The sequence below is a fragment of the Planococcus citri genome, chromosome 2 (genome assembly GCF_950023065.1).
Source record: "Planococcus citri chromosome 2, ihPlaCitr1.1, whole genome shotgun sequence".
In the NCBI taxonomy this organism is placed as follows: Eukaryota; Metazoa; Arthropoda; class Insecta; order Hemiptera; family Pseudococcidae; genus Planococcus; species Planococcus citri.
The window spans coordinates 38162745-38175593 of NC_088678.1; the positions used below are offsets into that span (position 1 = coordinate 38162745).

A 12849-nucleotide genomic window follows, 5' to 3' on the forward strand; every position below is an offset into this window, starting at 1 on the left:
TACCTCAATTAGATTGGATTTTTTTTCATGAGAAATTCGCCAAATCTATAACTTCCAAAAAATTAAAAATGAAATTTAGCACCTAAAATTTCATCTAGTTACTATTTTTTCTAAATTCTTGCTCTAACAATAAAAATAAGCAATTTTGTGTTACAAAAAAAATAAAAATAAAATAAAAAAATAATAATAATGAAAAAATAAAATGAATATAGCACGAAGAATGAGAAACGAAAACGAATCACATTTGAATTTCAGTCTCGTACGTACGAAAAAATCAAAATCATGGTCCTTGTTGTCTTCAAGCTCTCAAATAAGTTACATACACGCAACAACATCAATAAATTAAATTTGAGAAGTCTACTTTATAATTTTTCTACTTTATTATGAAAAAACCACGAATAATCATAAATTGAATAATAATTTTTTGAAAACAACCGTAGTCCGTAATGTCACATGAGACTTCACGCCATTGAAAGAAATGAATTTCAAGTCTCAAGTTGCGTTTGGGTTACGGTTGTTTCTCAAAAAGTTTATTTTATTTATTGATGAAGCGTATTTTTTTTTAAATTTCTGTTTACCGATAGCTCTTAAAATCCGATCTTAATTCTGACAACAAATTGTATTTATTAATAAAGTTGTTTTTTCTTAGAATTTCACATTTTTGGTCAATTTAAATTCACTTTACAAATTTCGCGTTTATAAAAAAGAAATAGAAAGAAGGAAATTGAAAGTTTGATCAATTCAACATCATTTCAAACAATTTTAATTATTTTAAACTAACTATTTTGTTTCTGAATTTGTTCCCTGACCCTTGACCCTTTTTCTTTTATAAATCGGTTCATACCTAACACATTTTCAGAAAAAAACATACACACCATATATATTACATATTGAAAAATCAGTGTTTTTCTTACGAGGATAATAATGATTCATATCCAAAAATTAGCCGAAAAACGTCATGCAGATCGATCTAAAATTTTTGTGTTTTTTTGGATGAGGAGGGGAATGCCTGATATCATAGAATAATTTTTACAAAAAATCCCTCGAGCCTATTTTCTTCTTTTATTTCATTCTTATAATATACATATACGAAGTAACGAGGAAATTTTATCTGCAAACAGAAAAGAGACGAGCATGAAATACACTATGATATTTCTATTGTAGTTCTTATTATCTGATTTGGTTAGTTATTTTATTTGAAATCAGGATGTTTATTTGTGTGTTATTTGTGTTTAGGGAGTCGGAGACAGAAAAACGAGAAATCACGTAGATACGGTCTTCCGGAAATTAGATTTGAATCAAGATGGAGTTATTACTTTAGAAGAATTTATCGAATCCTGTTTAAAGGTTATTTTTAAAGAATTCTTATTTTGTGTATGAAGTTTCCACGTTTTTCATAACAATCGTTTCATTGCGGTCAAACTTCAAGGAAGCGGATTTTGAAATACCTACATACGTCATTGAACAAATAAATTCAATTTTTTTCCAATAGTACCATTCCATAATTTTATCAAGTTTTGGAAAAGTTTTTTTTTTTTTCTAGTAAAATGATATTTAATAGCAAAAAACTGTACCTATCTGACGACTAACTGGTGTATTTTTTCCCACAGGATGAGCTCATTATCAAGTCAATTCAAGTATTCGATTGGAGACTATGATCTTCGTGTTCCCCTTCCCGAGATGCAACGTGGTCAGTGCTGGGCAGCAATAAAAGCAGCCTTGACAAGGGGAAGGGGAACGTTAAATTCGACCTTGACATTGAATCTCCATGTGATGATGCGTCTTCGTGCACAAGTTACAGTTATTGTTTGCTACATTCGTGATATTCTTCCAAGCAAATCGAATCAGATTCGGAGTTTGATTTATTTGACGGAAACAAAACGCTCATCGTGTTGTATTTGTACTTTTAATTGTATATAAAATATCGTAGTTTTACAAACGGGTACGTTAATACTGCTAAGCAGGTTCAGAATTGCAGCATGAGGGAGATTCCTATTTAAGATACTTACTATTGCATTGTTAGTCATTGACGTTGATATGATATGTCAATTAATTGTCGTCTGATGTTCAATTTTTATTTGATACGAATTTATGTATTGTAATTTTTATGGCAGTATTGATCTAAAAATGTGTTCTGTTTCGATGCAAATACTAAGTTTAATTAGAGCACTGAATATTCAAGTGTATATGCATTCGTAATTTTTCTCACAGAGAAGATACCTTGCTCAGCACTTGGTTCCTCCCGTGTTTAGGAGATGAAAATTTACGTTTTAGCTCAATTTAATCATTCCCAAAAATTGCTAGATGGTGTATGCCTATTACTTGTATATTTGGTGCTTTAAGTTCAATGAATGTAATTTTTTCGTTTTTTAAGAATATATGTGACGTAACTGGTTACTAAATGGCGGTCGAAGAGAAAAGAGGAGAGGTAAATGAACCAAGAATTTGACAAAAATTTACCTATTTTTTGAACATCATGTCTTCAAAATGAAAAAAAAAAACACAAAATGTACCCACTAGATGAAAAAATTAACATTAATTAGCGATTTCAAATGATTTAACGTATCAATTTTTCGGAAATAAAATAAAAAAGGATAGGTCAATGTGAAACTTTCCATTGTAATTTTTTTTAAAAATATATTCGGAATCGATTCAATTAATTATATGTCAATGTGAAAATAAATAGTCCAATTATTCAATAGCCTGTTAGTATCTTGAAAATTAGAATCATTCAGAAATGTTTTTAACAACCAAACTGCAAATATTTTCAAAAAATATTTAACAAAGCATTATTTTTAGTTTTAAAAAATATTTGTTTTAAAAATTGACACATTATATCTACTTACTTATTCAGATTTTTTTTATTCCAAATTTTTTGAAAATCAACAAAATTAATAGAGCAATAGGTACTTTTATTTTCTTGGAAATGAGCATTCCTGCAGTGAACAAAAAAATTGTTATTTTAACATTTTTTAAAATTTTGTTTTGGAATTTGATGGTGAAAATGAGATATTGACATCTTATAATTCCCAACAGAAATGTCCACAAAATTTTCAAACTCAACTTTCCTCAAGCTAGTTTTCATGTTACTTAAATGTTTTCAACGCTGAAAACCGGTGCGAATTTTTGCATTTCAATGTATTTCTCATTTCAAAGATATTTATTTAGAATAATTTATTTCAGTGTTTTCTCTATTTCCAAAATGAGAATCGAGCTAACCGACTTTTTTTCAAAAATAAAAAAAATTAAATTTTTTCAAGTTCATATTCTATGTATTAAACGTGTAAAGGTTGCAGTGAAAGGTGTCGTTTGTTTTCAACTTACAAAATTTAAAATACAGAATAAAACTTTGAAAAAACGTCGTATTTTACTATCTAATTGAAATTGAAAATTTGCAAATATTATTTAAAAAATGTTTTTAAATCTGAAAAGTGAAAATCTCAATGTTTTCAAAAATTTTCTTCACTTTTATCAGAATAACTTCCCATATTTTTCGCCCATTTTTGTCGAAATTTCAAAATTTATATTATGATAAAATGTAAAAGGTACGTCGAAATTTTTGTAAATTTAAAAATACTATGCATTGTGTATTATTTGTTAATATATGCAACATGCTCTTGAAATATAAAAAAAAAATTAAAAAAAAAAGAAATGTAGAAACTCTGACATGAGTGACTTTCGGTTTTGAAAACTCAACATTCCACCTCTTCTCTATTTCTCCAGTATGCCAATTACGTCTATAAATTCTTTAATCTTCAAAATACACACTCTGTGAAAATTTATAATCCCTATGGATATGAATTCAGTTGAAAATATATAGGTACGGTTAAAAAAGCTATACTTCACTTAAAAGTGTTGCTCATTTTTATTATCCATATAATACGCCAAAGAAATAGAATAAAAGAATTATGATAGTTGTGGAAACGTCGTTCCTAATGGTGCTAAGAAAAGAATTATTTTTTCAAAGAGCATTAAATGCCTGAAGATCCATTTCACACGATGAGTAATATTGATAAAGAAATGGCTAAGAAATTGTCTCAGTGATTGTTTTGTATAAAAATTAATTTATTAAATTCACTCCTGTTAAAAACAGGTTATGTAATGATATACACATGTGTACGCTAGATTGCATAATATTTATGTATTCACTTTCGGAGCCAGCAAAAAATGATCGATTTGTGAATAGATCACATTTTCGCCCCCTGAAACCCCCTTAAGTATATTAATTTAATATTGTATAATAATAATTTCTATTTAAAAAAAAAAATGTAAATTTTAGATTTTAAATTTACCTATACAGCAATTTTTTTTGGCTGTGTTTATACAATTTTAATCTGTATAAGTAACACTCACTAAGAAATAATACGTGCTATTTGAGAAGCTTCTTCAATTATTATTTTTTTAGCTAAATCCACTGTCTAAAATTGATTTATTTAAGATTTTGTTTTTATAATGTGATTACATTGTACCTACCTATGTTATCTTTTATCAAAGAATGAACTTTGATTATTATTTACATAAATGTCGTCTTATAGATGAACTTCGACTAAATGTGTGTAGATGAATTCATTTTTGTCGAATTTATTTACCTTAATAGACCCAATTGCAATATGTATATTTTAAAATCACCGTGTAGATTCTATTTTTGTAGACTATACATATAAATTATAAATGAGTGTTGTTGATTTTTGTTTTTCATTTTGTCCTCCTTGTGTGCAATGAATTATTATGATAAAATGTAAAATATATCTTCAATTCGAATAATTATGTCGAGTTTTTAATCCTTATTTGTTCCTATTATCGTATATAAATGTTTGCGTATGCTATCTAAATCAATTGTTTAAATAAAATTCTATGTATTTATTTAATATGTTTATTTATGTCCTTTTTTCTTCTTTTTAAACGTTTAGTGGTTTGTTTTATCTATAAAATGAGTTTTGTTTTTCTACATTTCAAAATTGAGAGTAATTTTTCCGGTACGAATAGCACTGCGTTATTCCTAGAATTACCTATAAAATCTACTTTTTCTTCTCATTGGACCAACCAACCTGTAATACCTAAGATAACGAGATATGTACCTATATAATATTTAAATTTCATTCGGTTTTGCATCGTCAATTTTCATACGAGTACCTTACCTACATGAACGAGTCTGCATAAAATGCAATCATGAAATACCCAATAGGCCTACTTAAATATCAATTACCTACAGAAGATAGCTATGTAGGGTACCTCTACCTACTATTCAAAAATTTGATAACATGTATAAATCGGAGTTCAGAATAGCAGATGCTAAGAGAAGTTGCGAACATTTCTAATATTTATCTTTGAATCGTGTTTTGTGTCAGTTATTCGGTGGGTATATTTTAACCTGCTTATCTTATCTACCTATTGGTACTTTTTTTTTAAACGCAACTTTGCATTAATTTGCTCTGACAACTCGCAGGCTGTTATCATTTATTGATGATTTTGGGGGCAGCGAACTCTAAAAACGTGAAATTTTTTCGTGGATTCCTGAATTTTTTCTCACTATGACAGATAATTTACCAGAATTAGATAAATCTGAGGTAAATACATATTTTATTCATTATAAGTAATTAATTATATTCATTTTGACATTCGTAAATGAGCGAATTTACCTACACATAACGGTACCAATTGTACTTTGGAAATTGCTTCAGGTTGAGAAAATAGTCGAGTCATTCAAAGACATTTATCAGCCTGCATCTAACCTGATATCAGCCAGAGTACATAAGGCATCGAACCAAATCAGTATAATCGTTTCTGAATGGAGTCAACGTAATTTGGAGAGAGGAAAACCTATAAAGATTATAAGATACACTTTATCGGATTCAGATTTTAAATCTTGTATCGATATTAATGAAATTGATGTTTCCCATTGGTAAGTTGAAGCAGATTTATAATTTTTAATCGAAAGTTTCCATATTTTTGGAAGACTTTTGCCTTTGTCTACATTTATTACGTAACTTATAGGATATTAAATGCTTCGTCCAAGTCTGGAAAGTTCAGAGCAGTGATATGCGATGCTTTAGATAGCAAATCAAATGGAAAAAATAAAACTTATCTGGAGATTTGGTCTAAAGAAAGATCAATCGCAACGTTTGATTTAACAGCATTGGATTTGCATGGAGCAGTTTATACGGATTGTACGTAATTTCATCATTGGCTTTTATTTCATGTTGTGTGAAAGGTTTTTCCACTTAATCGTAGGTATTTCTGAACAAGTAGATAATACGAAGTCAATGTTAGGTGCTAAAAATTGTTAATTTGCTTCAATATGCTTTATTTAATATATCACCTGGGCCTGGGTTTACTTATCTCTCAAGTAGTGAAATACATGCATGTTTGTATTTTTAAAAAAATGATGTCTTTTGGTGTTTAAGTACCACTTATGGAGATGAAATCGTACTGGAACAATTTTATTATTTCACAGATACCTATTCATTTTTCTACAAAAGTATACAGTACCATGTTCATAATTTGAAATCATTTTTCCTAAAAAAAAATAAAAAAATAGGAACCTATTGGTATAGGTAGATAAGAATACGTTATGTACACTCCAAGTAAGTGCCTATTGTATTTTTCAGATCCTTTTTGCTCAATTTCTTGGTCAGCTCAAGAGGATAAAGTGATTTACATAGCCGAACAAAAGAAACCGAAAACTTCACCTTTTTATGAGCAAAAATCAATTACAAATTCTTCAAACGGTTCTGCGAACAATGTGAGAGTAAGTGAGCGCTTGTGCAATATTTCTAATCAATGGGAACTTATAACCATTGATTTTGTAAAAAAAATTCTCATTCACTAATCCGTTTGAAATACGTATTTGTTGATAAATCAGGGAGAGCAGTTTGTTTATGAAGAAGATTGGGGCGAATGTATTTCTTCAAAATATCAATCAGTGATTGTATGCTGTGATATTGTTGAAAAAACCATCACTGTGTTGGAAGGAGTACCTAAAGATATTTCTCCAGCTCAAACAATCTACGTTCCAGATGGCAAAGGAATCGTTGGAGTTGGGTTTATGAATAGTCCAAGAAGATTAGGATTGATATATTGTACTAATAGGAAAAATCATATATTTTATTTATCCAACCAAGGAAAATATAGTAAGTATCTGTACCAATCAGTATTTAATAATTCGCTAAGCAACGTAAAAACATAAGAGTGTAAATTGGCTTGCCGACCCTAAAAATTGAAGGATAAAAACTATAAGCTAATACAACTGAATTTTTTAAGGTTGTCTAACTCTTGAAATAAGTATGCCTTTTTTCAGAACGAACAAAAGGACAAATTAATTTTTTTCGATATACTCGTAGGTAATTCGAAATTAAAAAAGTCGGTAAAAAGCTGTGATTGATTTGAAATATTCCGAGTGCGGAGTGCTAAACATAGTCTGAAATACCTACTTGAGGAGTTATGAAATCTAGAGGAATCATATTTTATATCTCTATTTCCTAGATTATATTCTCAGTTGAATGAAATTTAATATTTATTATGTAACAGTGATATTGAGTGATGAACAATTCTCCGTTAATTCTCCAAAATTCAGCCACGATGGAAAATATCTTGTGTGGTTTCAAAGACAACGTTCTGGATCTACTCAAGCAGCTCTTTCTCTTATAAGATGTGATTGGCGCACCAAAGAGGTTGGTTCTACCTTAATATGAAAGATCTTTTCACATTTCAGAATCATTTTTAGCTTGTCTGCATTTTTGAGTGTTTATGCTTCTCATTTCTACCTAGATCATTTCTGTCATCAATACGATTCACGATGAAATTTCAACAGAAAATGGTAAAGCATTCTTCGGTATCTATGCACGTCTCTCTTTAAATGGCAGTTATGTGTTTAGCTGTTGGACTTCAGATAGCAAATATTTACTATTTAGCACCGATCAAAAATATCGCACCAGTACATATGCTGTTAATATAGGTTGGTATTGAGTTTAAAATGGTGTTTAAGTCCTTACTTGTTACAATTATATTCATTATTATGTATGTCCTTTCAACTTGCACAGAAAATGGAAAAATTTGGGACATCGGTTACGAAAAAGAAAACGAAAGTACGATTCTTCTAAATGTATCGGAAGATGATTATGCTCTTGTAAACATCACGTCGTTCAAGCGTTCTTCTACGTTAGTTTCGTTGCATATTCCTTCATTGACAGGAGGTCATTCGAATGAATCTTTGTTTTCATTTCTAATTCCGGCAGTTACCGTATCTGATAAAAACATAATTTCAAATTTTACTGTTCGTAGTGATAGCAGAGAAGATGGTGAGTGTACTGGTCAATCGTGAATTTTTTTTTCGCGGGATTTTTATGCATCAAGTACTCGTATTCAAATCGACGCCAAATATGTATTTGGTATTTTTTTTTTTTTTTTTTTCATATCTTATCTACTTTTTTTTTTTATTCAAAGGAGATTGTTTTGCTACCTATTATGGGCCTCAAAACGATCGACTCAAAGCAACTCCATTAATAATGTACCTTCACGGAGGTCCTCATGTAACAGTTGCCAACGCCTTTACACCAGAATTTAATTTCTTTATCAAATCAGGTAATATTTACGAGTTTGAATTGGTATCACAACACAATAGCTATTAGGTACACCTGCTTTACCTAACAGTAAGTATATTACAATGATCATCGACAATTTTAGGTTTTGGAGTATTGGTGGTGTTTTTTCATGGAACTCCAGGCTTCGGTCAAAAATACCTCAATTCTCTTTGTGGAAATATGGGATCACTAGATGTGGAAGATTGTTATAATACCTTACAAGCAGCTCTGAAGAAATTTCCCTGGCTGGATCCTAGTCAAGTTGTGTTATTCGGTGGCTCTACCGGAGGATTTTTAATACCCCATTTAAGTTCACGTTACCCAGTATGTCAATTATAAAATTTTCATCATTTGGCCTGTAAATAAGCCAACTATACGTATGTATAAATAAGTACCTACTAAAGCAAGTGTTTTTTGTTTTTTTTTTGTAACAGAATGAGATCAAAGGCTCAGCTATGCGAAATCCTGTCACTGATGTTTACTTGCGCTGCTTTTTAACTGATATTCCAGACTGGTAAATAAAATTGTTTCTTATCTATATATTAACGACTGGAATTGGAAAAGTATTAAGCACATAGTATTTCTGGAATTATTTTTGCAGGGCTGCAGTTCAGCTTGGGTACCCTTACAATGGATTTGCAGATATCCTCACTAATCCCGATTTATGCAATAAAATGATCGATATATCACCCATGATGAATATTAAAAGCGTTAGAGCACCAATGTTATTTTTGTTGGGTAAAAATGACGTAAGGGTTCCACCGCAAATAGGATTGTCTTATTATCATATTTTAAAAGAGATGAACGTGCCTACCAAGTAAGAATTAATGAGCTGGAAAATTTCCGTATTTTGATGGGTACTTATTTACCTACTTATTATTACCTACCTATTAATACGTAAATTGGTCAATTTTTCAGAGTTTTACTTTACGAAGATGGTCACAAGTTATCGAAAGTCACAACAGAAATGGATTCGAGGATAAATTCAGTCATTTGGTTTAAACGATGTTTGAAAAGAAATTCTAAAGAAGCTGAGTAATATTGTATAGATGTGTGCTTATTTTTGTGAAAAAAGCATCGCCAGGTTTTCTTCTGTTTGAAATATTGCATCAGAAATCAATAGGCTGTGAATAGTTTATTCGTGTTCTTTTTGAGGATTTTCAATATCGATATGCATTTACTTAGATTAATATTAAAGTGCAACAGGCTAATCTTCTAAGTACTTTTTATTATGCAGGTGGCATTAAAACAATAAAAACAAATTATAAATGTGCATTAAAACTTTTTTTTTCGAACAAAAAGCGTGCTTTTAATGAGTTTTACATTTATTACCTAGGTACCAATGTATTTTTTTAATGAAGTGAGCAAGCTGGGAATATAGGCACAGATAAGTATTCGCATAGTTGTAATAAATATAAAACAAACACTTGATTAGTAGAGTTAATGTTTGAACTGGAGTCTGATATTATCATGGATTGCTTATCTCTGTGGTTAAAGTTTTGAATATGCTTCATATATCGTACAAATCAACATTTGGCTGATTTTTTTTCGAAGGTAAGTGACTAATTAGAAATTAATTCAGGTCTATTGTTATGAATAAATTCGAGTGAATATTTTTTTTTAAATCACTCAAAAATTGCAAAAATAGGTACCCATCTAAATTGCTTTGAATAACGCTACATATTTCTGATTACTTTTCAATTACTATCATATCACATTTCAGGTTCAATTTTAATATCTACAGCATTGAGAGAGAAATTTAAAAAAATCAAATGCTAAAAAAATTAAAAAGTACTCGAAATTCTTTTTATTCAAGTTATTTTTTAAAAGGAAAAAAACAATATCACGTTTGTAATTTTTGTAATTTTTGAAAATGATTCTTTGTTTTTACTCATTTGCTCAAGTTTTTTGATTTTTCATTGTTTTTTTTTTTTTTTTTATTCAAAATGTTGACGTTTTTACGTTTAATTTTTAATGAATTAAAATAATGTTATGTTTATTCGGGAATTTTTCGATTGACATTTACGAGTATTTACCAGCCATTTTAAAATCTTTCATCCTCAAGTTTTATGAAAAAAGAATTTACGTAATATCACAACAAATACCTACCTACCAAATGTGTTTCAACTTCCAGATCTATCGTCTGCGTAGACAGATTTTTCGAAACTGTATTACATCTGCTACACCTCAAAAATGGACTTTTGCTTCACATCAACCTTATTTTATATCATCTTTATTCTATTCATGGAGCGTCACGGGGTCACATCAGATTGCATGATATCGATAGACACGATCGTAAAGCGTCTCAATTTGATAGAAAATCTCAGCGATAAATTCGAGTTCGCTTACTTTTCCTTAAATCGTGAAAACCTTTTTGTTGGCCAAATTATGAACGAAATATGGTCAAATTCTATAAACATCCAAAATACCTGTATAATAATGCCCACTTTACCTTACAACATCACTCAAATCATCGATGGTAAAATTATCGACGACAATAAGGAATCCTCGCCGCAGTTTAATTCCACTGTAGACGATCGACAATTAAAACTGAAGATTTGTTCAGGCAAGAATAGCACAATTTGCAGGAAATTATTCAACTCGAACGAACCAGATGATGATACGTTGAATGGATCACAAGTTACATCTTCATTCGAGATGAGGAAGCTGCCTAGAGATTTATCTAGTTCTGAAATAGATTCGGATGAATTAGCTGAGCTAGCAGATTTAGCAGTGAACTGCAAAACGATAAATATTCGTATGAGCGAAACGTCTAATACTTTTTCCAAAGCTTTAAATTGTACTGTTATTTACGATTCGACCAACTTGACTAATATACTTGTTCCCAGTTTGAAGATAAATATAATCTAATACCCGCATTAAAATCGTATTTACGTATTTGTATATTTTATTGTTACACGATGATGGCTGCGTTTGATTATAATTCACACGTGTTTCTTTTCAGCTTGGCAGAGAGTCTCGCGCGAATATGAATCTCATATTGTTCTTGTTATTGATCACGTTTACTTACGCCAACCACCCATGGCCCTGGGACTGGAAGACATTCTGCCCACAGAGATCCAAATGTAAATGTCTGATTACTCTGAACGAGATAAAACTTAGACTAGACACGGTATCGAATTTACCATCCCGAGTGAACGATACTTTCGCCCTTTGCTCATCTCAGACCGACTCTCAGACGCAATTTCGTCGCGTACTCGATGAAATATGGCAATTTTACGGGTTCAGTAATCGTTGCCAGGTGGTTAGTAAATTACCCTGCGATGCTGTTCAATACCTCAACGAGACTTTTATCAAACGTGATCGAGACACGTTGCTTGTGCTGAACGAGAAGAGTTCACTCGTGTGTAAAGACTACTTAAATCGAGTCCACTCATCTATACCCAGTGTGACTGACTTTCAATTCAACGACTAACCTAAAATAGACTCGCGTAATTATACTTAATTAGGCACTGACTATATCTGAGGAACAACCATTAGGAAAATTTTATTGTTTATGACACGTTCCGACGTTTTTATCTCGCGTAGCCTATACTTTATACGAGATGAACAAGATTTAAGCTTAATAAAATATTTGACACTTTACACGCGCGTCTTCGTAACATAATTATATAAACATTACGATGAATCTGAAAAACCGGTAGATTGTAGATATCATTGGCATCATGATGAATGATGGTAGATGGTATAAAAATTAGATAAAAAGTCTTCAAAATTCGCCACAGATATCAGTTTCACGGCTACCATAACCGTGATTAAAATTATGTAACGAAAGTTGACAGGGCAATCTTGAGATTAATTTTTCACCTAATTCGAGATACATATCAAAAAATAAACCCTCTACCTCTCACATCCACAGACGTATGGTATCTAAAAAATTCAACCAGAATTTTGTTCCGGATTCGAGTGTATTTCATTCTAAAATGAATTAATACCTACTTGTGGGTATAATCTGCATCATGTTGCATAACCTTCTCTAAAAATAAAACTGAAAAATAAAAGAAGCGCCTCGCTATACTTACCTATAAGGTACGAGGAGGTACATGCATGCACCCAACGAAAAAAATAAATTACTGTTTATCGTGAAATATTTATTCGTGAAATTATATTGTATGGATATCAGGCTCGTAAACTTTAGTGAAATATACTCCAATAGTCTTGTTACCTCGTTACACGAAGAAAGAAAATAAATAAAGATGCTAAATTTACGTTGTTTGTTAAGTAACCTTGATGCAGGTTTGACCATTTT

General features: G+C 30.6%; 2 protein-coding genes and 1 long non-coding RNA gene across 3 annotated transcripts in view; all 3 read left to right on the top strand.

Moving 5' to 3' along the window:
- The window catches only part of LOC135835687 (Kv channel-interacting protein 2), a 123278-nt gene extending 118898 nt beyond the window's left edge, over window positions 1-4380 (top strand). The window contains exons 7-8 of the mRNA XM_065350068.1: window positions 1237-1347; window positions 1611-4380. Of these exons, the coding sequence (XP_065206140.1) occupies window positions 1237-1347; window positions 1611-1658 (159 nt within the window). The 3' untranslated portion in view covers window positions 1659-4380. The remainder of the gene's footprint in view (window positions 1-1236; window positions 1348-1610) is intronic.
- Window positions 4381-5215: 835 nt separating this feature from the next.
- On the top strand, window positions 5216-9860 carry LOC135835688 (acylamino-acid-releasing enzyme-like). Its single transcript, XM_065350069.1, has 14 exons — window positions 5216-5355; window positions 5447-5567; window positions 5682-5902; window positions 5995-6167; window positions 6609-6748; window positions 6863-7130; window positions 7528-7670; window positions 7768-7954; window positions 8040-8297; window positions 8443-8580; window positions 8683-8903; window positions 9014-9093; window positions 9181-9396; window positions 9498-9860. Exons 2-14 carry the CDS (start codon window positions 5532-5534, stop codon window positions 9616-9618), a joined length of 2202 nt encoding a protein of 733 aa, XP_065206141.1. The 5' UTR covers window positions 5216-5355; window positions 5447-5531; the 3' UTR covers window positions 9619-9860.
- Window positions 9861-9998: 138 nt separating this feature from the next.
- On the top strand, window positions 9999-12185 carry LOC135833769 (uncharacterized). The gene is made up of 2 exons (XR_010556539.1): window positions 9999-10133; window positions 11545-12185. It is a non-coding gene; the product is annotated as an uncharacterized LOC135833769 (long non-coding RNA).
- Window positions 12186-12849: the final 664 nt, after the last annotated feature.

Bases quoted from the DNA above. Each gene is read 5' to 3' on its own strand.
- LOC135835688 (XM_065350069.1), top strand. From the start codon at position 5,532: ATGACAGATAATTTACCAGAATTAGATAAATCTGAG. The intron at 7,131-7,527 runs GTAAGTATCTGT...ATTATGTAACAG, and splicing joins ATCCAACCAAGGAAAATATA to TGATATTGAGTGATGAACAA. The intron at 9,397-9,497 runs GTAAGAATTAAT...TCAATTTTTCAG, and splicing joins GAGATGAACGTGCCTACCAA to AGTTTTACTTTACGAAGATG.